Raw genomic sequence first — 26,449 nt, 5'->3', positions numbered from 1 at the left:
GCTTCCAATGGGCCCGCGGAGGGGAGTGGGCGTGGGGGCCGAGTGGGTGGAGGGGAGGCTGGGGGTCGGAGGGAAGAGGAGAGAGTGGGGAAGGAGGGGTGGGGGAAGGAGAGAGTGGGAGTGAGTGGGAAAGGAGGGCGAGTGGGGGTGGGGGAGAGTGAGGGGGAGGGGTGGGGGCAGGAGAGAGTGGGGGCTGGGGAGGGTGGGGTTGAGTGGGGCTGGGGTGGGGAGGAGGGAAAGTGGGGATAGGGGAGGGTGGGGGGAAGAGGGAGCTCGGCCAGGCCACAGCCGACGCACTGCCCGCCTCGAGTAGTCCCAGCTTGGCCGGGCCGCTGATGCTCTGCCGGCCTCGAGTAGTCTGGCGCTCCCTCCTCCTCCCTGCACGCTCGGTAAGTGGCTCTCACTGCCAATGGCTCCACGGAGGGGTGGGCGTGGGGCCAAGTGGGTGGAGGGAAGGAAGGGGGTAGGAGAGAGTGGGGAGGTGGGGGAGGAGAGAGGGGGGTAGTGGTGAAGGGGGGTGGGGGAGAGTGAGAGTGGGGCTTGGGGAGGAGAGAATGGGAGGATGGGGGAGGAGAGTGGGGAAAGGGGGGGTGGGGGAGAGAGAGTGGGGATGGGAGGGTGGGAAGGAGAAAGTGGGGGTGGGAGAGAGTGGGACTGGGGAGGGTGGGGAGGAGGGAAGAGTGGGGGTGGGGAGGAGGAGGGGTGGGGGAAGGGAGACAGCGGGGGTGGGGGGAAGAGAGAGTGGGGGTGGGGGGAAGGGGGTCAGGGGAGAGTGGGGGTGGGGAAGAGGGGGGAGAGAGTGGGGGTGGGGGGAAAGGGGGCAGTAAGAGTGGGTGGGGAGGAGAGAGTGCGGAAGGAGGGGAGGAGAATGGGGCTGGGGAAGAGGGAATAGTGGGGTGCTGAATGGGGGAGGGGGGAATAGGGGTGGGGAGGGGGGAATGGTGCTGAAGGCAGGGCTGGGGGGTGGGGGCACGGGAGGGGCAAGTGGGGGTGCGTAGGGGGGATGGAGTGGGTAAGTGGGGGGAGATGGGGGGGGTGATAAGGGGGATTGAGTGGGGGGGTTGAGAGTGCTACACCAATACAGGAGAGGCTTTGGGTCCAGGGCTCACTCAGTCACACCCTCTCCTCTTCCCTGACCCCCCCCCCCTCTACGAGGAATGGGCCCAACGGGTCCACTTGGTCTAGTAAATTACTAAAACTGTGTCGCAGTGACTTGTTTGTTTGGCTGATGTTTGCAGGTTAGTCGTTTGTTTGGCTGTTAACCGTGATTGTGCCCCTGCCATGCATAGCATCCGACGTACGCAACAATTTTAGGCCCTCCTTACTCACCTTTGCACTGGGGACCCTTTCATCCAAGTTTCATTCAAATTGGTCATACATTTTTAAAAATAGAGAGATCTTAAATTTTAAAAATTCACTTCATAAACTGAAGCTTGGCAAGGTTCAGCGTGTGACGTCACAATGAGAGGGGAGGGGGCGAGACCTGCCAGAGTGACGGTAGTGGCGGCAAATGAGGGAAAGGGTAAAACTTTCTCATTAAAAAAAGGTTTATCTCAAAGAGGAAAAGCTTAGTTTATACTCATTCTTTCAACAACAAAAAGTCCTTCAATAGCACTTGCGTGGGGGGAGCGTCGCACATTAAAAAAAATAACGACCTTCCATCCAGCTCGATGCACGATTGGTCCGACTCCCATGTGGTGAGCGCAATTGAAAAAATAAACATTCCATTTGTTTCATAGAGTAGACTTTAAAAACAGCCGTTTAAAAAAGTTAAGACCGGGGGGGAAAAACGTTCCCATTTTTAAAAGAACGTTAAGAAAACCCGTTTGTTTCACGGAGTAGACTTTTTAAAAAGCCGTTAAAAGTTGGGGAGGGTGAGTGGGAGAGGGTGGGCGGAAGGGGGAATGGAGTGGGTGAGGCGGAAGGGGGTGGAGTGGGGGGGAGGGGGGATGGAGTGGGTGAGGCAGAAGGGGGTGGGGGGATGGAGTGGGAAAGGCGGGGGGGTGGAGTTGGTGAGGCGGGGGGATGGAGTGGGTGAGGCGGGGGGGATGGAGTGGGAAAGGAGGGAGGGGGAATGGAGTGGGTGAGTGGGAGGGAGGATGGGGGATGGAGTAGGGAGGGAGGGGGGATGGAATGTGTGAGTGGGGGGGAGGAAGGTGGATTGAGTGGGGGAGGGAGGGGGGATGGAGTGGGGGGGAGGGAGTGGGTGAGGGGGGATTGAGTGGGGGGAGGGAGGGGATGGAGTGGGGGGAGCAAGGGGGGGATGGGGGTTCAGGGGAGGGGAGGGGAGGGTGCTACACCACTGCAGGAGAGTTTTGGGCCCAACGGATGGCTGCCGAATTCGCGTGGTTGGGGGTGGGTTGCCATTTTGTGTTCAGCTCCGACCGTGCGCTCGACGTCCGATTGGTCCGGGTCCGACATGGGGGGGGGGGGGGGTCGCTGGCACTCCCCGCTCTGATTGGTTGCTGGCGCATCCTGATTTGCTCCTGCCGCTCACTCCCACGTGGGGTTCATTGATTGGCTACGACCTGCCGCACGACACCCGATTGGTCCGGCTCCCACGTTGGGGACGCTCCCCGCTCTGATTGGTTGCCAGCAAGTCCTGATTTACTCCTGCTGTTTAACCCCACGTCAAGTCCATTGATTGGCTCCAACCTCCAACTCGACGCCCGATTGGTCCGGGTCTCCACGTCGGGTCGAATGATTGGCTCCGACCTCCCGCTCGACGCCCGATTGGTCTGGGTCCTACATGGGGGAACGTTTTCTTCCCGCTCAAAGCAACTGTCTTCGCAGTCGAGCTGACGCTGCTGCTGAATGAGGGCACAGTCTCGAGGATCTCCAAGAGAGGATTTTAACCATAAAAAGCAAAAACATTCCAGATGAGATTTATTTTATTTTAAAGGAAAAAAATCCATTCATTTTAAAGAACAAACGCGATTTTGCCATGTCATGATGGGAACCCAAAGAGGAATGGGCCCAACGGGTCCACTTGGTCTAGTATATTACTAAAACTCTCATCTTGAAAAGCATTTGACAAAATGTCATGTGCAAGATAACAACTTATCGTATTGGGAAAAATATGTTAACAGGTTGAAGATTGCTTATCATGCAGTAAAGATTCAGAATACACTGGTCTTTTTCAAGGTGGAAGGATGTTACTTGTGGAGTCCTCCAAAGATTACATCGTGGCCCTCAATTATTTATATTAAAGAACCGGAAAAGGTAGCAAACTGCGAGGTATTCAGTTTTGCCGATGACACAAAAATACGTGAAAGGGCGTTTTCGATATATGATACGATAGAACTTTATCTACCAGCAGTCATAAAAACACAAAATACATGAAACAATGTTTCAATTAGACATTTGGATTGCTGTAATTTGCTCAGTATGGGGAGGTAAACACATCTTTTGGAGGGATTCAGATTATATGAAATCTGCAAAACATGTTATTTGTGACATCTTTAAAAAATCTGTTTTCCAACAGCCTCGCTCTATTTCTAGCTCACCTGTAATGGTGGCTCATCAAGCTCAGCCAATTTACCAGCAGCCAGCATACCATTATCAGGTAGGAACCTATGTTAACAAATGGTACTCTGTCTACATAGTCAAGCTATAAATGAAAATGTTAATGTTTAAAAAAATCAGATTTTATATATTCTTGCTCCCAGTAAGATGCTCTGGAAGGAATATCTGTCAAATGCAAAGATCAGATAGTACAATCTAATGCATTTCTATTTCCTAATTTTAATGATAAATAATCCTATGTGTCCTATCTTAAAATATCATGATTATGAATTTCAGTTCTGTAACACCCATTGTTTGGGCACCCTGCAGTATTTTGAGAAACATCGTTGCACGTGTGACATTTCCACTTGTCAGATATATGCTAACACTGATTTGATGCCAGTGCTGCCAACTTGAAGCATAATCATTCAGCTAATATCGTGCACTTGTACAAAGATCCATTGTTTAACAGCTCCCAATTTCTCTTCTTATAGTATTTGAAAGGATCACTCCCAAATTTGCTGTGATATAAATTATATATTAAGTCCAAAAAAATTTGCTCGATCATGTAACAGTTCTGGAAGTCAACTTTGACTGATTTTATGGACATGAGTGATGGTGAATGTTTACTTCAGGCTTCAACAGCTGCTGTTAAAGCTAAATTTGGGTGTCATGATGATAATTCCAATTGGAGTGCATCACATTTTTAGATTTTTTAAATTTTTTTTATATGAGCATCACTGAGAAAGTACCTGTTGCCCATCCCTATCACCACCATCTTGAACAGAAGGTACTCCAAACACTGCTGACTGGTTGGGAATTCTAAGATAGACACAAAATGCTGGAGTAACTCAGCGGGACAGGCAGCACCTCTGGAGGGATGGAATGGGTGATGTTTGGGGTCGAGACCCTTCTTTAAGAATTATAGCAAAGGAACAACATAATGAAATTTAAACTAATTTCATCTACCTGCACTCCATTCCCTGCATTTTCATGTGCCTATCTGAAAGCTTCTTAAATGCCGCTATCTCATCTGCCTCCATCATCACCGCTAGCAGCACGTTCCAGGTACCCATCAAAAAACATGCCCCGAACATCGCCGTTAAATTTTGCCCCATTACTTTAAACCTACGCCCTTTCAGTCTTTTGATATTTCATTTCCGCTGTCTCCTAAGGAAGTAGAGGTGTTAGTGTACTTTTTTTATTTGTAAATAAAAGCTTCAATTCGGTTGGTTCGGGGCAGGTTGTTGGTAATATTTATGCCAAGGAATGTGAAGCTCAACCATTTTTACTTCGAGTTGGGGCACATACTGAATCACGCTTCCTGAAATCAATAATTAGCTCTTTCATCTTGCTGACGTTGAGGGAGAGGTTGTTATCCAAACATCATGTTACTCTCCGACCTTCACAGTGTGGAAACAGGCCCAAACTGTTCGCACAGACCATCAAGTCCTATCTACACTAGTCCTACCTGCCTGCGTTTGGGCTATATCCCTCTAAACCTATCATATCCATGACCCGTCTAAATGTTTCTTCAGCATTGTGATAGTACCTGCCTCAACTACTTCCTCCGGCAGCGCGTTCATATGTCCACCACCCTTTGTGTAACAAAAGGTACCCTCTAATTTAGAGATACAGTGCAGAAACAGGCCCTTCAGCCCACCGAGACCATGTCGACCATGTGATCCCTGCACACTAACACTATCACTGGGGACAATTTTACCAAGCCAATTAACCTATAAACCTCTGTTTTTGGAGTGTGGGTGGAAACTGGACATTCTGGAGAAAACCCATGCAGGTCACAGGGACAACTCCATACAGACAGCACCCGTAATCAGGATCAAATGGGGGTATCTGGCAATGTAATGCAACAACTCTACTGCTGCGCCACCATGCCGCCCTTGGGTTCCCATGAAATCAGTCCCCACTCATCTTAAATTTATGTCCTAGACAATAGGTGCAGGAGTAGGCCATTCAGCCCTTCGAGCCAGCACCGCCATTCAATGCGATCATGGCTGATCACTCTCAATCAGTACCCCGTTCCTGTCTTCTCCCCATACCCCCTCACTCCGCTATCCTTAAGAGCTCTATCCAGCTCTCTCTTGAAAGCATCCAACGAACTGGCCTCCACTGCCTTCTGAGGCAGAGAATTCCACACCTTCACCACTCTCTGACTGAAAAAGTTCTTCCTCATCTCCGTTCTAAATGGCCTACCCCTTATTCTTAAACTGTGGCCCCTTGTTCTGGACTCCCCCAACATTGGGAACATGTTTCCTGCCTCTAATGTGTCCAATCCCCTAATTATCTTATATGTTTCAATAAGATCCCCCCTCATCCTTCTAAATTCCAGTGTATACAAGCCCAATCGCTCCAGCCTTTCAACATACGACAGTCCCGCCATTCCGGGAATTAACCTAGTGAACCTACGCTGCACGCCCTCCATAGCAAGAATATCCTTCCTCAAATTTGGAGACCAAAACTGCACACAGTACTCCAGGTGCGGTCTCACCAGGGCCCGGTACAACGGTAGAAGGACCTCTTTGCTCCTATACTCAACTCCTCTTGTTACTCCTCTGGTTCTCGATTCCAAGAGATTCTGCCTGTTTACCTGATGTAATCGTCTCACGATTTTGTATGCTTCAAGATCATCCCTCATCCTCGAATGTGGGTGTATAGCAAGTACAGGTGCTCCTCAGCTTACGATGGGGTTCTGTTCCGAGAAACCCATCGCAAACCGAAAATATTGTAAGTTGAAATGCATTTAATACACCTGATCACGTGGCCGGAAGTGAGCTGCAGCTCGCTAAGGGTCGCTGCCGTTTGCATCATCGCAAAGTTGAAATATCGCAAGTCGAAGCATCCTAAGCCGGCGAGCACCTTTATAGTTTGTGACTAAATATCCATCTTTGTGGGGCACCAGTGTTGAGAATTATTGTGGAGGATGAGTACTGACCTATTCTCACTAATTGTGGTCTATGGGTCAGAAAGTCAAGGATACAGTGGCAGAGGGGGTGCTGACTCTTACGTCCATGAATCGCAATGGGATTGTGGAGTTGAAGGTGGCTATTCTCAATAAATAGATGTCCATAAGACATAGGAACAGAATTAGACCATTCGGCCCATCAAGCCTACTCTGCCATTCAGTCATGGATGATTTATTTTGCCTGTTTCTCCTGCCTTCTCCCAGTACCCCTTGATACCCTAACTAACACAAACCTATCAATCTCTGCCTTAGAAACACCTAGTATCTTGGCCTCCACAGCCGTCTGTAGCAATGAATTCCACAGATTCACCACCCTCTGGCTAAATAAATTCCTCGTATCCGTTCTGAAAGTATGTTCTTTTATTCTGAGGCTGTGCCCTCTGGGCCCCCATTACTGGAAACATCCTTTCCACATTCACTCTGTCTAGGTCTTTCATTATCCAATAGGTTTCAATGAGATCCCCACTCATCCTTCCAAACTCCAACAAGTAAAGCCCCAAATACTCCTCAAAAGTTAACTCAAAATCATTCCTGGGATCATTTTTCTAACCCTCTTCTGGACCCCCTCCCACTGCAGCACATCCTTCCTCAAAACATGGGACTCAAAACTGCTCACACTATTCCAAATCATCCATGAGCAAATGTGGCTCGACCAGCTCGACCAGCGGTTTATAAATCCTCAGCATTACATGCTTGTATTCTAGTCTCCTTGAAATGAATGCTAGCATTGCATGTGCCTTCCTGACCACCCATTCAACTTGCATATTATCCTTTTGGAAATCCTGCACCAGCACTCCCAAATCCATTTGCACCTCTGATTTCTGAATTTTCTCATTAATTAGAAAGTAGTCTCTGCCTTTATTCCTTCTACCAAAGTGCATGACCATACACTTTGCTAGCTGTATTCCATTTGCCACTTTACCCATTTTCCCAACCAGTCCAAGTTAATCTGCAAATTCTTTGCTTCCTCAACACTACCTGCCCCTCCACCTATCTTCCTATCATCTGTAAACCTGGTCACAAAGCCATCAACTCTATCATCCAGGTATTTATTTCACAAAATGCTGGAGTAACTCAGCAGGTCAGGCAGCATCTCAGGAGAGAAGGAATGGGTGACGTTTCGGGTCGAGACCCTTCTTCAGACTGATGTAAGGGGGGCGGGACAAAGGAGGGATATAGGTGGAGACAGGAAGATAGAGGGAGAACTGGGAAGGGGGAGGGGAAGAGAGGGACAGAGGAACTATCTAAAGTTGGAGAAGTCAATGTTCATACCGCTGGGCTGCAAGCTGCCCAAGCGAAATATGAGGTGCTGTTCCTCCAATTTCCGGTGGGCCTCACTATGGCACTGGAGGAGGCCCATGACAGAAAGGTCAGAGTGGGAGGGGGAGTTGAAGTACTCAGCCATCTGGAGATCAGGTTGGTTAAGGCGGACTGAGCGAAGGTGTTGAGCGAAACGATCGCCGAGCCTGCGGTTAAGGCGGACTGAGCGAAGGTGTTGGGTTAAAGTACCTCATATTTCGCATGGGCAAAAAAGGCGGACTGAGCGAAGGTGCTGGGTTATAGCACCTCATATTTCGCTCTCCCCTTAACAAAGTTATACTGACTTCGGTCTATTTTATCATATGTTTCCAAGTACCCCGAAACCTCATCCTCAATAATGGACTAAAATTTTACCAACCACGTCAGACTAACTGGCCTATAATTTTCTTTTACCTGGCTCCCTTAAACAGTGGAGTTACTTTTGTGATTTTCCAGTCATCAGTAACCATTCCCGACTCGTGATTCTTGAAAGATCACGACTAATGCCTCCACAATCTCAACAGCTACCGCATTCAGGGTGTAACTCATCTGGTCCAGGTTATGTATCCTCATTAAGACCTTTCAGCTTCCCAAACACGTTCTCCTTAGTAATGTCCTTGTTGTCTAGGTGTTCCATAGATGAGCTATGGGCTAGGGTGTCTTCTATGGACCTGTTGCAACAACAGGCAAACTGCAGAGGATCAAGGCTGTCTGGGAGGCTGGAGTTAATGTGTACCATCACTAGTCTCTTGAAGCACTTCAGGTTGATGTCAGAGCCACAGGATGGTAGTCATTAGAGCATACTACCATGCTTCTCTTTGGCATCAGGATGATAGTGGTCTTGAAGCTGTTGGGGACCTCAGAATGGAGTAGTGAGAGGTTAAAGCTACCTGTGAATACTCTTGCAAGCTAGTTTATGCAGACCTTGAGCCGGTTACTTTTTCGTGGATTCACTCTTAGGAAGGCCAATCTTAAATCTGCTACAGTGACCATTTGTTCAGCCAAATCCGAAGCTGACAGGATGGATGACATTTCATTCAAAGCAAAGATAGCATTGAGCCCATCGGGGAGGGACACGTCAAACTGCCTGACTTCACTCTACAGCCCATTAAAACATTGCAAGCCTTTTCACACAAAAGGGTGGTGGGTGTATGGAGCAAATTGCCAGAGGAGGTAGTTGAGGCTGGAACTATCCCTACGTTTAAGAAGCAGTTAGACAGGTACATGGATAGGACAGGTTTGGAGGGAAATGGACCAAACGCAGGCAAGTGAGACTAGTGTAGCTGGGACATATAGTCCGGTGTGGGCAAGTTGGGCCGAAGGGCCTGTTTCCACACTGTATGCTGATACACGGGGAGATAGTGCGAGCAGGGGATGGGTTGGGAGGTCTGTCGCTATATCCAACATCTGTTATAAGGGGGTCGTTAGAACGAAGGTTTAATGTATTTTTCTGTGAATTAGTTAGGAGAGAAGATTGAGAGCATAGTTGATTCTTTTCAATGAAGGGACAGGACCGGAAAGAGCGTTCGCCACTCACAATGCCCTCTGTGGCCACTCATGGAATTTCAACTGGGCTCATAATTTTGTCCGGATTATAGGGGTGAGCGGATCATCAGTTGCTGGAAAATCGGTGTTCAACCTGTATAATGGGTAGCACCAGGGAATGCATTATTACCCGTTGCGTATTACTGCACTGAATAATAGCACATGAATGAATGAATCCCATCTCCAAATATTTAAAAGATTTGCTACATTAAATAAATGATTTTATTGATAAATGACACCTCACCTAAAGTACTCACACCATTGCCTAAGAAACATTTTTAGTGATGCTTTCCATTCTGCAAATTTGAACAGTGGTATATGAATCACTTTGATATACTTTGGGTGGCACAGCTGGTAGAACCACTGCATCACAGTGCCAGACACCCTGGTTGAATCCAGGCATCAGGTGCTGTCTGTTTGGAGTTTACACGTTCTATCTGTGGCTCTATGGTGTTCCCCCAGGTGCTCCGGTTTCCTTCCACATCCCAAAGACGTGTGTTTTTTTAGGTCAAGTGGTCTGTAAATTGCCCTTGGCTTAGAGTGCATGGAATGAATGCAAAAAAGGGGTTAACATAGAACTTGTGAGAACAGGTGATTGATGGTCGTCAGGGACTCAGTGGGCCAAAGGACTGGCTGTATACTATTCCAGCCTGAATACTAAAGGAAACTTTGGAGAGATCATGATACTTCTGTTAACATTGCAGCATTGTGAAGAAATTCCTTAACTCTTCTTATGGTGACTAATTGAATCTTTTAGTTTCCAGCTATCCCTTATTTATAAGACCTTATTCCTGAAATTTGTTTGTGGATAACAGCATGTATTTATGATTGTGGGAATTGACCGGCACTGCACTGTCTCCCCCATGTTTGCCATGTGTTGTGCTGACCCCTTTGAATGCCGTACAACAAAATCTTAAGAGATGTACATAATTGGGATGTGATCCTGCTGGATATCTCACTGTTATCATTTTAGCACTTGTTTCTAGTAACAAACCATCCTAATGCTCATTCAAACTAGATTTTGACCAAATTTGCTTTTTTTTGTGGAAGACTCAGCATTTGTCAGCATTACTCTTCGCCACATTTGGACACAAAGAGTGGGTGCAATTCCATTTCTCGGCACCTGTCTCTACATCTCAGAACATTATATTCCAGTGTCAAATCCAAAAATAGTTGCGTATCAAAATGGCAGGGTGTGAACCTATTGCAGTTTGCAGCAGATAACCTGCTTTACTTTGTTAGAATTAACATTTCAGGTCAAAAATCTTTCAAACGAAAGAACAACTTTTATTGAGTTGCAGAGGGCACAAAGGTGGAGAGGAGAAAGAATTAGAACCCATCTGAACCCATCATTAGAACCCATCTGTCACTAAGGTTTAAAAGGTATTAGGACATTTTCCAGTAATATCACATGGTTCTACACTAGCTAGAAGCTTCACTAGATAGCACCACTAGGGATATTGGTGTGGTGAGCTCCAAATAGACTGTTTATTCTGCAATCCCATGTGTTACAAAATGACTATTGTACCTCAAACCTCTCAACTCTTTACTATGCAAAATAGCTGTATGGTTTTATCTTGATTTTTTATTTTGTAACAAAATCATCATTATTTGTGCTAAGGTACTGCAATTTGATATCTCACCAATGCAGTTTACCCAGATCAGAAAATCTATTGTCATTAAGTCAGTGATTCCGTCAAACAACAACTTTACAGCAAAGCTCTCAGTGAGAATGTTGTAGAAAGGAACTGGAGATGCTGGTTTAAACGTAAGATAGACACAAAATGTTGGAATAACTCAGGGGGACAGGCAGCATCTCTGGATAGGAATAGGTGACGTTTCAGGTTGAGACTTCTTCAGAGTCTTTGCAGGAAGCAGGATGGGAAGAAGTGTAGTTTAGATAGTTGTGGGAGTCGGTAGGTTTAGAATAGACCAGTCAAAGCACGATACAACAAAAATAAGGAACATATCATTGGGAGAGAACTAAAAATAGGAAAAATTCAAAGAAAACATTTTTTTAAAACCTAATTAGCCATATGGAAAAATGAAATTGAATATGTAAATGTTTACATTGTTAGCATATTTAGGTTTAGTTGCATTCAGTAACTTTAAAATGGTAGCTCAGTTTAATTAAAAAATAACATGCCAATCCTGCAAATTATTGAAAATATGGGGAACCAACAGCAGAGTAATGCATAGGAAAGAACTGCAGAGTCTGAAGATGGGTCTTGACCCGAAACATCACCCATTCCTTCTATCCAGAGATGCTGCCTGTCCCTCTGAGTTACTCCAGCATTTTGTCTGTCTCTCTTAGTGAGAATGTCTATGCCACATTTTAATTGTACTGTTGAAACAATTGTAATACTTATTATACAGTGAAATTTCAGTTACTACATGAAACAGTAATTAGAGCCTTCATCATGCTGTGCCAAAGGATTGCTTGTTGTATGATAGCTTGGTGAATGATAGATGGCCATGGTGATAAAGCTTCAATGCAAAAGCACTTGGATCATTTCATTGGAAGGAACATTTTTTAAGACTGAAGACTAAAAGTCTTCCCATACAGTGAGTCCAGCGCACCATGGAATTCTACAATGAAGAGGACTGCCACACTCCATTTGGAGTTTCACCTGAGTGTCGTAGCCATTCATGCTAGCAAAAATAAACTTTGAATGGTGAGTCAAATGGTCCAGCCATTTAGTTGCACTCCTACGCCTAATGCTTTTGTAAGTCAAGACCAACTGTTTTGTGGTCAAAGTACATAAGTAATCATGACTTTCATTGTTATTCAGAGAATTGCTGGCATTGCCTTGCTGTACAATCACTAAGTATTAAAGGTAGCCTTGAATAAAATATACCATGTTTAGCTTTTTCAATTGGTGCAATCATCTAAAGCCACCATGAATTTTAGAGGCATGGATAAATCAAGAATCAACATGATAAGAAAGTGAAGTGTTAGTTCTAGTCCTCCTGAAGCCAAGATTAGATAGCACACTTTTTGCTGAAGAAGCGTCAGATGAGATCTTTGATATGGCAGACTACAGAAATAGGCTGCTGGGAACAAACATCCAAAGATTGGTAAAGTAGAAAGTCCACATGCAGTGTCAAGTAGTATGAAGGAAACCAGCTACACCTTGGAAAAGAGCTTTCAGCATTCTTTTCCAGTGTAGAACACAATCTCCATATGCACACATTGTCAGTCCTGTCATACAGTAACATCTGATGATTAAGACCAAAGCTGCTAGAAGTCCGAATGCTGCATACCCCTTGTGGTTTTGCAAGTCACCGTTAAAAGGGCTTCCATGTCTTTATACCCATTGATTGGTCTGCACTGTGGGATTGAAGTTGGCAGTATCTTTTCTGTGCATGTGTTTCAGCCACCAGTGTATTATGGAGCAACACCAGGAATGACAAAACGACAGAGAAATATAAAAGGGTAATTAATTTCATTTGCACTGAAATAAGTGAATTAGAAAATTGGATTTTAATGTGCTTTTTAATGTAGTTGGAAAGAGGTCAATGTGACACTGGTAAGGCAGATTTTCTCGGATTGTTAGGAAATGGGGATGTGTGGCTAGGATTACAAATTTTGCCAATGGATAATGTGGCTGGAGTTCAGTGTCCATGAGTAATTGCCAAAATAAAATTCAGGCAGAAGGAAGTTGATTGTGCTGTCACTTCATTTCCTTTCCCATTATTTTGCTCGTCTTCATGCACCAGTTCCACAGATTCTAATCTGGTACGGTTGCTTGATTGTGCAGATTATATTGATTATACCTCGTGAAATGCTACAGTTTGGGAATTGTGGGGAGGAAAACTTGTCATTGACTTAATGAAGTATCTTGGGCAGCAGAAAATGGTTTTGGAATGGAATACTTTATTGTCACATGTGACAAGGCACAGTGAAATTCTTTGCTGGTATACCCAAGTTATACAAGTAGCAGCCACCTGTGGCACTGACAAAGTCAGCTGTACCCCCTGCCCTCGGTTCCCCCCCTTTCCCACCCCCATAGCGGTTCCCCCACGCCGGGTCCTCCATTGTTCTCACCCCTCCCTCTCCATTGTTCTTCCCCCTCCCACACGGTACCCCCACGCCGGGTCCATTGTTCTCCCCCCACCCACGGTGGTTCCCCCACACTCTCCTCGAACGCGAGTTGACCTGCGAGGCTTCACCACCGCCAAGGTTTCACTGCCGCCACTAAAGCGGAACATACTGCAAGAATTCCTCTGAGAAGTGTTCCAAGCCAAACCATCTTCAGCCACGTAAATGTAGTATTGAAAAGGGGATTTTTGCTAGTGAGTATACAATATTCCATTCCAAGTTCAGCTCCTTGTCTATTGAGCAGTCCATGTCTATATGCAATAAGATGTAAACAATGTTCAGGCATGAATTTGTCAGCGACAAGTAAGATTGTATCTAATTGCCAAACCTCAACAGCTTTCATTCAATGGCTTTACCATTTGTGAATTCTCTGAAAGTAACAGCACAAGTAGATAGTGGTAAAGGCTTTGGAGTGGGTGCAGAAAAGGATTACCAGATGCTTTCTGGATTTAGAGGGAGTTATAAGAAAAGGTTGGAGTTATAAGGTTAAACTTGGGATTGTTTTCTTCAGAGCTTTGAAGGCTGAGATTTATGAAATTATGAGCGACATAGAACGGGTAAACAGTCTTTTTTCCCAGAGTGAAAAGACCAAATGCTAGAGAGCATATCTAGAGGGGGAAAGTTAAAAGAGATGTTTGTGACCAAGTTTTTTTATGGAGTTGCAGGTGCCTGGAATGCACTGCCAGGTATGATCGTGGTGCAAACAGATACGACAGTAAATAGCATTTAAGAGATTTCGATGGACACCTGAATATGCAGGGAATGGGGGGGTTGGTTTATGGGAGAAGTCATTTGGCATCATATTCAGCACAGACATCATGGGCTAAAGGGCCTTTTCTGTTGCTGTAATGTTCTATGTTCTACAAATCTGCCATCATCAACATCTTGAGGGGTTACCATCGACTGGAAATTTAACTGGAACAGTTGCATAATGCTGCAAGAGCAGGTTAGAGACTGGATACAAGAACCAGCTCGCATGCTACCCTGCTGATAAATCTGCACCATTTGCAAGTCTGGAATGTGCTAAAAATATTCAATATGTAACTCCCAACAAAACGTGAAACTCATCACTAAATTAGTCATATCACCAGTGACCTAACCTAGTCCCTTCACATTGCTGCCAGGAGAAAGTGCATCAGTGTATTTACTTCCTTGGACATCTGAGGAGATTTGGCATGTCTAGAAGGATTCTCTCAAACTACTGATGCACTATTGAAAGTACTCCAACAGAATGCATCTAGCCTGGAATGGCAATTTCTCTGTTCTTGACCGCCTGAACCTGCCAAGATTGGTAGTCACAACCAGTCCATTACAAGCTTGTTTCTTTCCATCCAGTCCATATTCATGGTGCGTTGCATCAAGAAGCCTGGAAGGTTTGTCAAGGATGCAGTCACTGGCCATTTCCATTTCTCTGTTTTACCTAATGGGAGAAGATTGAAGCTTGAAACCTGAGATATCTTGACTTAAGAACAGCTTCTGCCCCGCTGCTATTTGATTCCTTAACCAATTACGTCTTCCTGGAGGTACTGCCACGCCCTTTACTAATCACTCTATCTCATTTCATTATTCCATTATTGCACTTTAGTATTTTTATTTGCAATACTTCAGATTGCAAAACATCCTTTGCACCATGCTACTCTTGTTGAGTTGAACATTACTGTGAATACTGTTTACTTCATGTGAATTTCATTGCACCCTGGTGTATATGACTGTAAATTAATCTAAATCTAAAGCACTCCTATCTACTACTTTCAACATTTGCATCTTCCAGTGATGCACAGTGGTTGTAATCTACATCATTTACAAAATAAGGAACAGCTTGTCACCCGTGTCTTCTAAACCTCAACCCTGGAACCACACGGCAAAAGGAAAGCCACAAAAAGCTGGAGTAACTCAGCGGGATAGGCAGCATCTCTGGAGAGAAGGAATGGGTGACGTTTCGGGTCAAGGCCCTTCTTCTGACTCGACCCAAAATGTCACCCATTCCTTCTCTCCAGAGATGATGCCTGTCCCGCTGAGTTACTCCAGCTTTGTGTCTATCTCCAGTTTAAACCAGCATCTGCAGTTCCTTCCGACACAAAAAGAAAGCCACATTCTTCTTAGAAATATATTGCCATTCCTTCATCATTGCCAGTGTCTAATTCTGAATTCCTGGTCCAATAACACTGCAATAGCAGCTTCACAAGATTTACAGCAATTCAAGTAGATGGTAATCAGAGGTGAATAATGTTAGCTTTGTCAGAGATGCCCACATTGTGAATTTTTTTTTTTAAAGAAGTACCACAGGCATTAATACCCAAACACATTCTGCAGCATTGTCACCTCCAGAATAATAAAGCACACACTTGCATATTGTGCTCATCAGTTGCTCATTGAAAAAGTCAAATTCCTCAGTCACTTTCAGGAACTGAATATTCATACAGCAATGAATATGCAGTCAGTGGTTCTGTGTGCCAAGAGAAAGCTTACGGCTTGTGTACAACTTTGTGCTCATTCCTTGTTAATCTTGTAGGTCTCTGATATGAAAGAATGAGATGAGTTTTTCATCAGATGGCATTTTCCAATCATCCTCCTTGTTTAGCAATTTAATGCAAATTTATTTCAGCAGCAGCCTACAAAGCAAAAACTACACAAGCCATGGTCACATTAACAATCAGGATCAATGCTGACCATGTCCAGGAGTTATAGAAATTGGCAGATTTTGGTGATAAATCTCTTTTGTAAAGAAAATGCCATATCATAGATCGTTTAAGTTGAAGATGGAGAATTATTCCCTGAAATCCTTCAGAACATTCAGGCATAAAAAATCCCTTAACACAGCTCCAAATGCACAGTAGATGGACACAAAATGCTAGAGTAACTCAGCAGGACGGGTAGCATCTCTGGAGAGAAGGAATGGGTGACGTTTCAGGTCGAGACCCTTCAGACTGAAAGTCACGGGAAAGGGACACGAGATATAAACGATAATGTGGAGAGATATAGAATAAATGAATGAAAGATATGCTAAAAAGTAATAATGATAAAGGAAACAGGCAATTGTTAGCTGCAAGAAGGAACTGCAGATGCTGGTTTAAACCAAAGATAGACAAAAAAGCTGGAGTAACTCAGCGAGACAGGCATCATCTCTGGAGAGAAGGAATGGGTGATGTTTTGGGTCGAGACCCTTCTTCAGACTGGTTAGGGATTAGCCTCACTCTGAAAATGGAGGAGACTGGGGTCCCTGGACAGGGTCAACACCTTCTCCCTCACAACACTTGTCGCTATACCTCCTCCCTCGACTCTGTCCAGGGATCCCAACAGTCCTTTCATGTGAGGCAGAGGTTCACTTGCACCTCCTCCAACCTCGTCTACTGTATCCGTTGTTCAAGATGTGGACTCTTGTACGTCGGCGAGACCAAACACAGACTGTCAGCCCGCATGAACCAACCTGATCTCCAGTTTGCTGGACACTTTAATTGTCCTTCCCATTCCTTCACAGACCTTTCTGTCCTAAGTCTCCTCCATTGTCAGTGAGGCTAAACACAAATTGGAGGAACAGCATCTCATATTTCGCTTGGGCAGCTTTCAGTCCAGTGGTATGAGTTTTGATTTCTCTCATGTCAGGTAGCCCCGGCATTCCCTCTCTCTCTATCCCTCCCCCACCCAATTCGCACGAGCTTCTCATTTTCACCCTGCAAACAGTTAAGAATGGCCTGTTTCCTTTATCATTGTTACTTTTTTGCATATCTTTCATTCATTGGTCTTTATCTCGCCACATCAGTCTATATCTTTCGTCTCCCTTATCCCTAACCAGTCTGAAGAAGGGTCTCGCCCTGAAACGTCACCCATTCCTTCTCTCCAGAGATGCTGCCTGTCCCGCTGAGATACTCCAGCTTTTTGTGTCTATCATTTTTAGCTGTAGTTAGGTGAGAATGAAAGATGGTGCGACTTGGGTGGGGGTGGGATTGAGAGAGGGAAGGCAGGGTACTTGAAGTTAGAGAAATCATAATCATATCCCTCGATTGTATGCTGCCCAAACGAAATATGAGATGCTGTTCTTTCAATTTGTGTTTAGCCTCATTCTGACAGTGGAGGGGGCCTTGGACGGAAAGGTCAGTGGGAATGGGAAGGGGAATTAAAGTGTTAAATAACCAGGGAGATCAGGTAGGTCCAGGTGGGCTGAGCAAAGGTGTTCAGCGTCACGACCGCCCTACCGACGTTTGATCTCGCCGATGTATAAGAATCCACACCTTGAACAATGGATACAGTAGATGAAGTTGGAGGAGGTGCAAGTGAACCTCTGCCTAACCTGTCCGGGTCCCTGGACAGATTCGAGGGAGGAGGTATAGGGACAGGTGTTGCATCTCCTGCGGTTTTATAAGGTACCAGGGGAGGGGGTGGTTTGGGTGGGAAGAGATAAGTTAACCAGAGAGTTTTGGAGGGAACGGTCTCTGCAGAAGGCGGAAAGGGGTGGAGATGGGAAGATGTGACTAGTGGGATGCTGTTGGAGGTGGCAAAAATATCGGAGGATTATGTTTTGTATGCAACAGCTGATGGGGTAAAAGGTAAGGACTAGGGATTGGGGAGTAAGTGAGGAGCTGCGGGGTGCAGAGTAGATGCGTGTGAGGGCTTCATCTGTGATGGAAGAGGAGAACCCCCGTTCCCGAAAGAATGAGGACATTTCAGATTTCCGGGTATGGAACTCCTAATCCTGGGTGCAGGGTGTACATGGAGGAATTTGGGAGTAGGGGAAAAGAGTGCAGGAAGCAGAGTGGGGAGGAGTGTAGTCTAGATAGTTGTGGGAATCAGTGGGTTTGTGATAGACGTCAGCCAATAGACTATCTCCTGTGATGGAGACGGTGAGATCAAGAAGGGGGATGGAGGAAGCTGGAAATTTGCTTAACCATTGCACCAGGTATTTTACCAGATATCGGGCAATTCAACTTCTGACTTTTTGCCGGGATTTCTGTTTTCCCATTATGGAAATGCTAGCATTATGGATGTTTCACTTTGAGAAGTGCCCTGTAAAGATCACACCAGTTTGTCTAAATAAGTTATGAGAATTTGTAAAAATCATAAGGGGGAATGTCAGTTTCAATATGTTGCACAGAAAAACTGACGATATAGTCCAGTGAATCTTGCCATTAAAATTCTCTTTTTATGACATTCACTAACAGCAATGTTACTGTAATACCAATAAAATAAAGTGGATCTTTTCAGGCCAATATTGTAAATTAGTAAGTATTTGATTACTCTTTTGTTTGCAGGCACCTGCTCATTGTCTTGCAGGGCAGTGGCAGTGGGGATTACCACAGGTAAAGGCTTTCATTTGTTTCAATTTCCAAACATGGTCGTTCACCAATGGTGACATTGATGTTTTGATTCTGCTCTGCTGTTTGGTGAAGTAAATCAATTGAATATTTGTTGCAAGTCTTTAGATAAAGGTGTTTGATAAAGTTGTTCTCAACAGGTCAGACAGCTATTGTGGAGTCAAAAACACAACTGACAAAAGTTCATTGAACTGAAAACACACTGTGTGCATCTCTCCCTTGAAGTTTCCTGACATGCTATTTCCTGTTTTCAGCATCTGCAGAATTTTGCTTTTGCATGTAATTTTTATTTCATGACTTTATAAACCAATTCTGCAACTATTTAGCTGCTTATTAAAATTAATCAAACTATTAATAGTTCTAACAAAAACATTGAAAACTATTTAGTCTTTGTAAAATCATTTTCAATTTTTTTAAATCGACAGCTATGTGTAAAAATGCCTGTTTCATAAGGATTCATAAGGAATAGGAGTAAAATTTGGCCATTCGGCCCATCAAGTCTACTCCGCCATTCAATCATGGCTGATCTATTTCTCCTTCCTAACCCCATTCTCCTGCCTTCTCCCACAGCTTTCCCACTAGTGGAAACATCCTCTCCCCATCCACTCTATCCAAGCCTTTCACTCTTCCGTATGTTTCAATGAGGTCCGTCTTCCTCCCCCCCCCATTCTTCTAAACTTAAGTGAGTACAGGCCCAGTGCCGACAAACGCTTATCATAACTAACCTCATTCCTGGGATCATTCTTGTAAACCACCTCTGGACCCTCTTGAGAGCCTGCAGATACTTCCTCAGATATGGTGCACAAAATTGCTCTAAAGCCACCTTTTTCAGAACTCTAGGGCGCAGTCCAACCAGGCCCAGGTGACTTATCCACCTTCAGCCTTTTCAGCTTCCCAAGCACCTTCTCCCTGGGAAGAGCCACTCCACTAACTTCCACCCCCTGACTCTCCTGAATTTCAAGCACATTGCTGGTGTCTCCCACTGTGAAGACTGATGCAAAAAAAGTCATTCTACTCCTCTGCCAATTCTTTATTCCCCATTATCACTTCTCCTGCATCATTCTCCAGTGCTCCCACGTCCACTCTTGCCCCTCTCTTGCTCATTATATAACTGAAGAAATTCTTGCTATCGTCTTATATTATTGGTTAGCTTACCTTCGTATTTCATCTTTTCTCCCTGTATTTTTAGTTATCCTCTGGTGTTCTTTAAAAGCTTCCCAATCCTTTGGCTTCCCACAAATCTTTGCGATGTTATATGCCTTCTCCTTTAGTTTTATACTGTCCTTGATTTCCCTTATCAGCCTCGGTCGCCTCTTTCTCCCCTTAGAATCTCTTTTTCTCTTTGTAATGAAAAGATCTTGCATCTTCTAGATTATTCCCAGAAATTCCTGCCATTGCTGTTCCACCGTCATCCCTGCTTGGTCCCTTTCCAGTCAACTTTGGCCAGCTCCTCCCTCATGCCTTTGTAGTCCCCTTTCTCCAGCTGCAAGACCGACACATCCGATTTCACCTTCACCCTCTCAAATTACAGATTAAAGATTAAAGGAACTCCTAATGGTTCCTTTACCTTGAGTTCCCTTTATCAAATCCGGTTCATTAGACAGAAACATAGAAAATAGGTGCAGGAGGAGGCCATTCGGCCCTTCGACCATTTATTGTGATCATGACTGATCATCCACACTCAGTAACCCGTGCCTGCCTTCTCCCCATACCCCTTGATTCCGCTAGCCCCAAGAGCTCTATCTAACTCTCTTTTAAATTCATTCAGTGAATTGGCCTTCACTGCTTTCTGTGGCAGAGAATTCCACAAATTCACAACTCTCTGGGTGAAAATAAAAATTCTCATCGCAGTTTTAAATGGCCTCCCCTTTATTCTTAGACTGTAGCCCTTGGTTCTGGACTCCCACAACATTGGAAACATTTTTCCTGCAACTAACTTGTCCAGTCCTTTTATAATTTTATATGTTTATTCTGTAAGATCTGCTCTCATCCTTCTAAATTCCAATGAATACGTCCAGTCTTTCCAATCTTTTCTTATATGACAGTCCTGCCATCCCGGGGATTAACCTTGTGAACCTACGCTGCACTCCCTCAATAGCAAGGATGTCCTTCCTCAGATTAGGAGACCAAAACTGCATATAATATTCCAGATGTGGACTCACCAGGGCCATGTACAACTGCAGAAGGTCCTCTTTACTCCTATACTCAAATCCTCTCGTTATGAAGGCCAACATGCCATTAGCTTCACTGCTTGCTGTACATGCACACTTACTTTCAGTGACTTGTGTACAAGGACACCAAGGTCTCATTGCACTTCCCCTTTACCTAATCTGACACCTTTAAGATAATAATCTGCCTCCTTATTTTTGCTGCCAAAGTGGATAACCTAACATTTATCCACTGTACTGCCTCTGCCCACTTACTCAACCTGTCCAAGTCACCCTGCAACGTCCTAGTATCCTCTTCGCAGTTCACACTGCCGCCCAGCTTTGTGTCATCTTCAAATTTGCTAGTGTTACTTTTAATTCCATCTTCTACATCATTAATATACATTGTAAATATTTGCGGTCCCAGCACCGAGCTTTGTGGCACTCCACTCGCCACTGCCTGCCATTCTGACAGGGACCTGTTTATTCCTACTCTTCATTTCCTGTCTGCCACCCAATTTTCTATCCATGTCAATACCAATTGGAGGAACAGCACCTCATATTTCGCCTGGGCAGCTTGCAGCCCAGCGATATGAACATTGACTTCTCCAACTTTAGATAGTTCCTCTGTCCCTCTCTTCCCCTCCCCCTTCCCAGATCTCCCACTGTCTTCCTGTCTCCACCTATATCCTTCCTTTGTCCAGCCCCCCTGACATCAGTCTGAAGAAGGGTCTCGACCCGAAACGTCACCCATTCCTTCTCTCCCAAGATGCTGCCTGACCTGCTGAGTTACTCCAGCATTTTGTGAATAAATGCCTTCAATTTGTACCAGCATCTGCAGTTATTTTCTTACCCTACGCCCAATATCATGTGCTCTAATTTTGCACACTAATCTCTGGTGTGGGACCTTATCAAAGGCTTTCTGAAAGTCCAGATACACTACATCCACTGGCTCTCCTTCATCCATTTTACTTGTCACATGCTCAAACAATTCCAGAAGATTAGTCAAGCAGTATTTCGCTTCATAAATCCATGCTGACTTGGACCAATCATTTTACTGCTATCCAAATGCGCCGTTATTCCTTCTTTAATAATTGACTCCAGCATCTTCCCCACCACCGATGTCAGGCTAATTGGTCTATAATTCCCCGTTTTCTCTCTCGCTCCTTTCTTGAAAAGTGGGATCATATTAGCTACCCTCCAATCCACGGGAACTGATCCTGAATCCATAGAACATTGGAAAATGATCACCAATGCGTCCACGCTTTCTAGAGCCTCCTCGTTGAGTACCCTGGGATGCAGACCATCAGGCCTTGGGGATTTATCAACCCTCAGTCTCATCAGTCTACCCAATACTATTTCTCGCCTAATGCAAATTTATTTGGAGTTACTCCAGCACTTTGTGAATAAAGCAAATTTATTTCAGTTCCTCTGTCTCCCCAGATCCTCTGTCCTCTAGTACATCTTGGAGATTGTGTCTTAGTGAAGACAGAACCAAAGTACCTGTTCAACTCTTTTGCCATTTCCTTGTTCCCCACAATAATTTCACCTGTTTCTGCTTTCAAGGGACCCACATTTGTCTTTACTAATCTTTTTCTCTTAACATATCTAAAGAAGCTTTTACTGTCCTTTATATTCTTGGTGAGCTTACCTTCGTACTTCATCTTTTCACCCCGTATTGCCTTTTTGTTACCTTCTGATGTCCTTTGAAAGTTTCCCAATCCTCTGGCTTCCCGCTACTCTTTGCTATGTTATGTACCTTTCCTTTTAGTTTTATACCGTCCCTAACTTCCCTTGTCAGCCACGGTTGCCTCTTATCTCCCTTTAGAATCTTTCTTCCTCTTTGGAATGAAATGATCCTGCCTCTTCTGGATTATGCCCAGAAATTCCTGCCATTGCTGGTCCACCGTCATTCCTGATAGGACCTTTTTCCAGTCGACCTTGGCCACCTCCTCTCTCATACCTTCATAGTCCCCTTTGTTCAACTGCAACACTGACACTTCTGATTTTACCTTCTCTCTCTCAAATTGCAGATTAAAACATCATATTATGGTCACTGCCTCCTAGCAGTTCCTTTACCTTGAGTTCCCTTGTTAAATCTGGTTCATTACACAACACTAAATCCAGAATTGGGTAGGCTTCTGGCTCTGGTAGGCTTCAATACAAGCTGCTCTTAAGAATCCATCTCGGAAGCACTCTACAAACTCCCTTTCTTGGGGTCCAGAACCAACCTGATTTTCCCAGTCTACTTTCATATTGAAATCCCCCATAACCACAGCGACATTACCTTTGTTACATGCCAATTTTAATTCCTGCTGCAACTTGCACCCCATATCCAGGCTACTGTTTGGGGACCAGTAGATAACTCCCATTAGTGTCTTCTTACCGTTACAATTCTACAATTCTATCCACAGCGACTCTACATTGTTAGTCCCTATGTCACCCCTAGCAAGAGACTGAATTTCATCCCTCGCCAACAGAGCAACCCCACCTCCTCTGCCCACCTGCCTGTCCTTTCTATTGGACGTATAACCCTGAATATTCAGTTCTCAGCCCAGAGCCTCCTGCAGCCATGTCTCCCCCACAATGTCATATCTACCAATCTCTAACTGATCCTCAAGCTCATCCACTTTACTTCTTTTCTTCACGCATTCATATATAATACTTTTAATCCATTACTCGCCTCACCTTTCACATCGATTCCTATTTCACTTGGCCATACTCTTCTGTCCCTTCGTGAGCTTTCTGTCCTGTTAATTCTTGTGTCTTTCTTAACTTTTCCTTTTCTCTCTTTCCCTTTGACTCCATCCTTGTATTTCCAATTTGTCTCTCCCACCCCCCCCCCCCCATTTCGTTTAAACCCATCTGTGTAGCAGTAGCAAACCTGCCTGCCAGAATGTTGGTTCCCCCACCTGTTGAGGTGCAACCCTTCCCTTTTGTACAATTCACCCTAACCCCAAAACAGATCCCAGTGTTCTAAGAGTCTAAATCCCTGCCCCCTGCTCCAGCTCCTCAGCCACACATTCAGATCCCCTATCTCCCTGTTCCTGCCCTCACCAGCTCAAGGAACTGGAAGTAAACCGGAGATAACCACACTGGAGGTCCAGCTTTTCGGCCTTCTTCTGAGCTCTCTAAAGTCACGTTCCAGAATCTCTTTCCTCTTCTTCCCAATGTCATTTGTGCCAACATGCACTACCACTTCCGGCTTCCCCCTTGAGGATGCCCTGCAATCAGTCCGTGATGTCCTGGACCCTGGCACCAGGGAGGCAACACACCATTCTTGAATCCTGCCTGTGGCGCAGAAACTCCTGTCTGTACCTCGCACTATGGAGTCCCCTACTACCAGGGCTCTCCACCTGACGTCTGTCTCTTTGGCTTTGCTTCAGCGCTACGTTTTGTCTCGTAGACCTGTCCGCCCTTCAGACTGGCAGTTTCTTCTGTCCCGACAGCTTCCAAGAGGGTGTACCTGTTTTCAAGAGGTACAACCCTTGGGGTCTCCTGTACTCCCAAGTTTCCTAGCCTTCCTCATCATCACCCACCTTCTCTCTTCCGGTAACTTTGGTGTAATGATCTCGCTGAAGATCCTGTCAAGGAAACACTCGTTTTCCCGGATGATCCTGAGGTCATCCAGTTGCCTCTCCAGTTCCCTAACATGGTCATTCAGGAATTGAACCTCGACGCACTTTCCACAGTTGTAGCACTAGCAGTGTCCCTGACCTCCCACATCCTGCATGCATCACACTAAATCAGCTTGCCTGTCATTTCTTCACTACGTCTCACCCACTCCAACTTTTGGCGTTGTCTCCTCGTTGAAGACTCTCAAGCCAAAGACTTGCACTTTTCTCACAAGGCACTCGAGTAAAAGACTCGCACTTTTTTCACAAGGCACTTCCCTCGACAAGGCCGCTCCCCAGCAGGCCATGCCCCTAGAGCAAACCTTGCTTATATTAGCTGATAAATTGACTAATTCATTAATTAGCTAACTTACAGATTTGCTAATTAAATTCTTCAGCCAATCCCCGCACTCATTGTTCACCTGCCGCTCCTCTGCCAACCTTGACATTACACTAAATCCAAAATTGCCTTTTCCCTGTTAGGCTCCACTACAAGCTGCTCTAAGAATCCATCTCGGGCTCTAAGAATCCATCTTTGCATATTTTCTTTTTATAATGGATAATATTTGGTTGAAAAAAAGCTTATTTATTTGAGATAATATTTATTTCAGGCAATAAGGAATTTACATTAGCTTTCCTGGCTTCAAGTCACCAGTGAAAGTGAAGTATCCCTCAAGACTGACTAAATTTCTGTTCAGAAGTGATTTACTGAGTTTTGATGAAACATTACACCAGGCATTGATGAGTTTTACATGCTGATGATATAATAGGAGCCTAATTCTGTTTTACTGCATTGCCTCATTCAGCAACATTTTCTAAAATTTGTTCAAATGAACTGGTATTTAAACTGAAGCAAATCTGATGCTAGTTACATCAAATACTTTGTGTGCTGCTTACAGTGCTATTTTTTTATTTTATTAGTCACCAGCCTCCACAGCTTCTGTGTTATATTTACAACCATCTGAGATAATATATCAACCAGTGGAAATGCCTCAAGATGGGGGATGTGCACCACCTCCACTTCCAGTGATGGAAGCTTCAATGCCAGAGGTAAAAATACTAAATTAGTTAAGCCAAAGGAAAAACATTTATGTTTCATGCCAATTTTGTACTGTACACACTATAACTTTTCATATTTATTATGATCTGTTCATGAACAACTATATTGATTGAAAGTAAATGTGATTTCTTGTTGCTTGTCTCATGCTTTTTCCGGGCTACCATTTGCTTTGTCTCTCATATTTTCATCTTTTATCAGCAAGGCAATGGCACATATAATTACACTGTCCCAACATTGTGATGGGGAGTTAAAAATAATACCAATAGATGTTTCGGTGCATATTGCAAAATTTATGAAAATTAGAATTGAGATAGATTACCTTGAGATTGAGAAAAATATCAAAAATATCTTTCTTTCTGTTGTCTCTCAGTCTGTCTTATATTCATTATTGCACTGTTCCAAATATCTGACAACTTCAGAAATATTAATTGACTTGGGACAGGGGTTGTGTACAGGACAATAATACGAGCTATGACACTGCGTTACAATTCATATGTAAAGAAAATATGAATTTGCTTGTCTCCTGTTCATTAATTTTTCAAACTCGTATTGTTGCTTTGCTGCTCATATTTTATCTGTAAAGCTATGGCATACACAATTGCACTTACAACGTTACCTTCAGCTTGATTTATTAAATACAGAAGTAATTTTTGCAGAGCTACTTTTTTGGTATTATAGACATCTGTGATTCTTAGATTAAAACGTAGTAGTAACTATCTGGATAACTAACTGGGTTTTTTTCCCTCTAGGCCTACGCAGATCACAGTGTTCAAGCACCATACCATCAGGTGTATACTCAAAGTCCCATGGCAGTCGCAGCCCCCGTCATGCAGCAGGAACAGGTGAAGGTAGGAAACATTACCGCTTGTGTAGGAAGGAACTGCAG

At 44.5% G+C, this 26,449-nt stretch overlaps 1 protein-coding gene across 1 annotated transcript in view; it reads left to right on the top strand.

Annotated features, from left to right (window-relative positions):
* LOC144596329 (protein boule-like) overlaps positions 1-26,449 on the top strand; it is a 67,116-nt gene that overhangs the window by 34,504 nt on the left and 6,163 nt on the right. Inside the window, exons 7-10 of the mRNA XM_078404576.1 lie at positions 3,485-3,565; positions 18,680-18,727; positions 25,425-25,553; positions 26,313-26,411. Of these exons, the coding sequence (XP_078260702.1) occupies positions 3,485-3,565; positions 18,680-18,727; positions 25,425-25,553; positions 26,313-26,411 (357 nt within the window). The remainder of the gene's footprint in view (positions 1-3,484; positions 3,566-18,679; positions 18,728-25,424; positions 25,554-26,312; positions 26,412-26,449) is intronic.

The sequence above is a fragment of the Rhinoraja longicauda genome, chromosome 8 (genome assembly GCF_053455715.1).
Source record: "Rhinoraja longicauda isolate Sanriku21f chromosome 8, sRhiLon1.1, whole genome shotgun sequence".
NCBI classification, from domain to species: Eukaryota; Metazoa; Chordata; class Chondrichthyes; order Rajiformes; family Arhynchobatidae; genus Rhinoraja; species Rhinoraja longicauda.
Note: the sequence above shows the minus strand (reverse complement) of the source record. Positions and strands in the feature narration are given on the sequence as shown.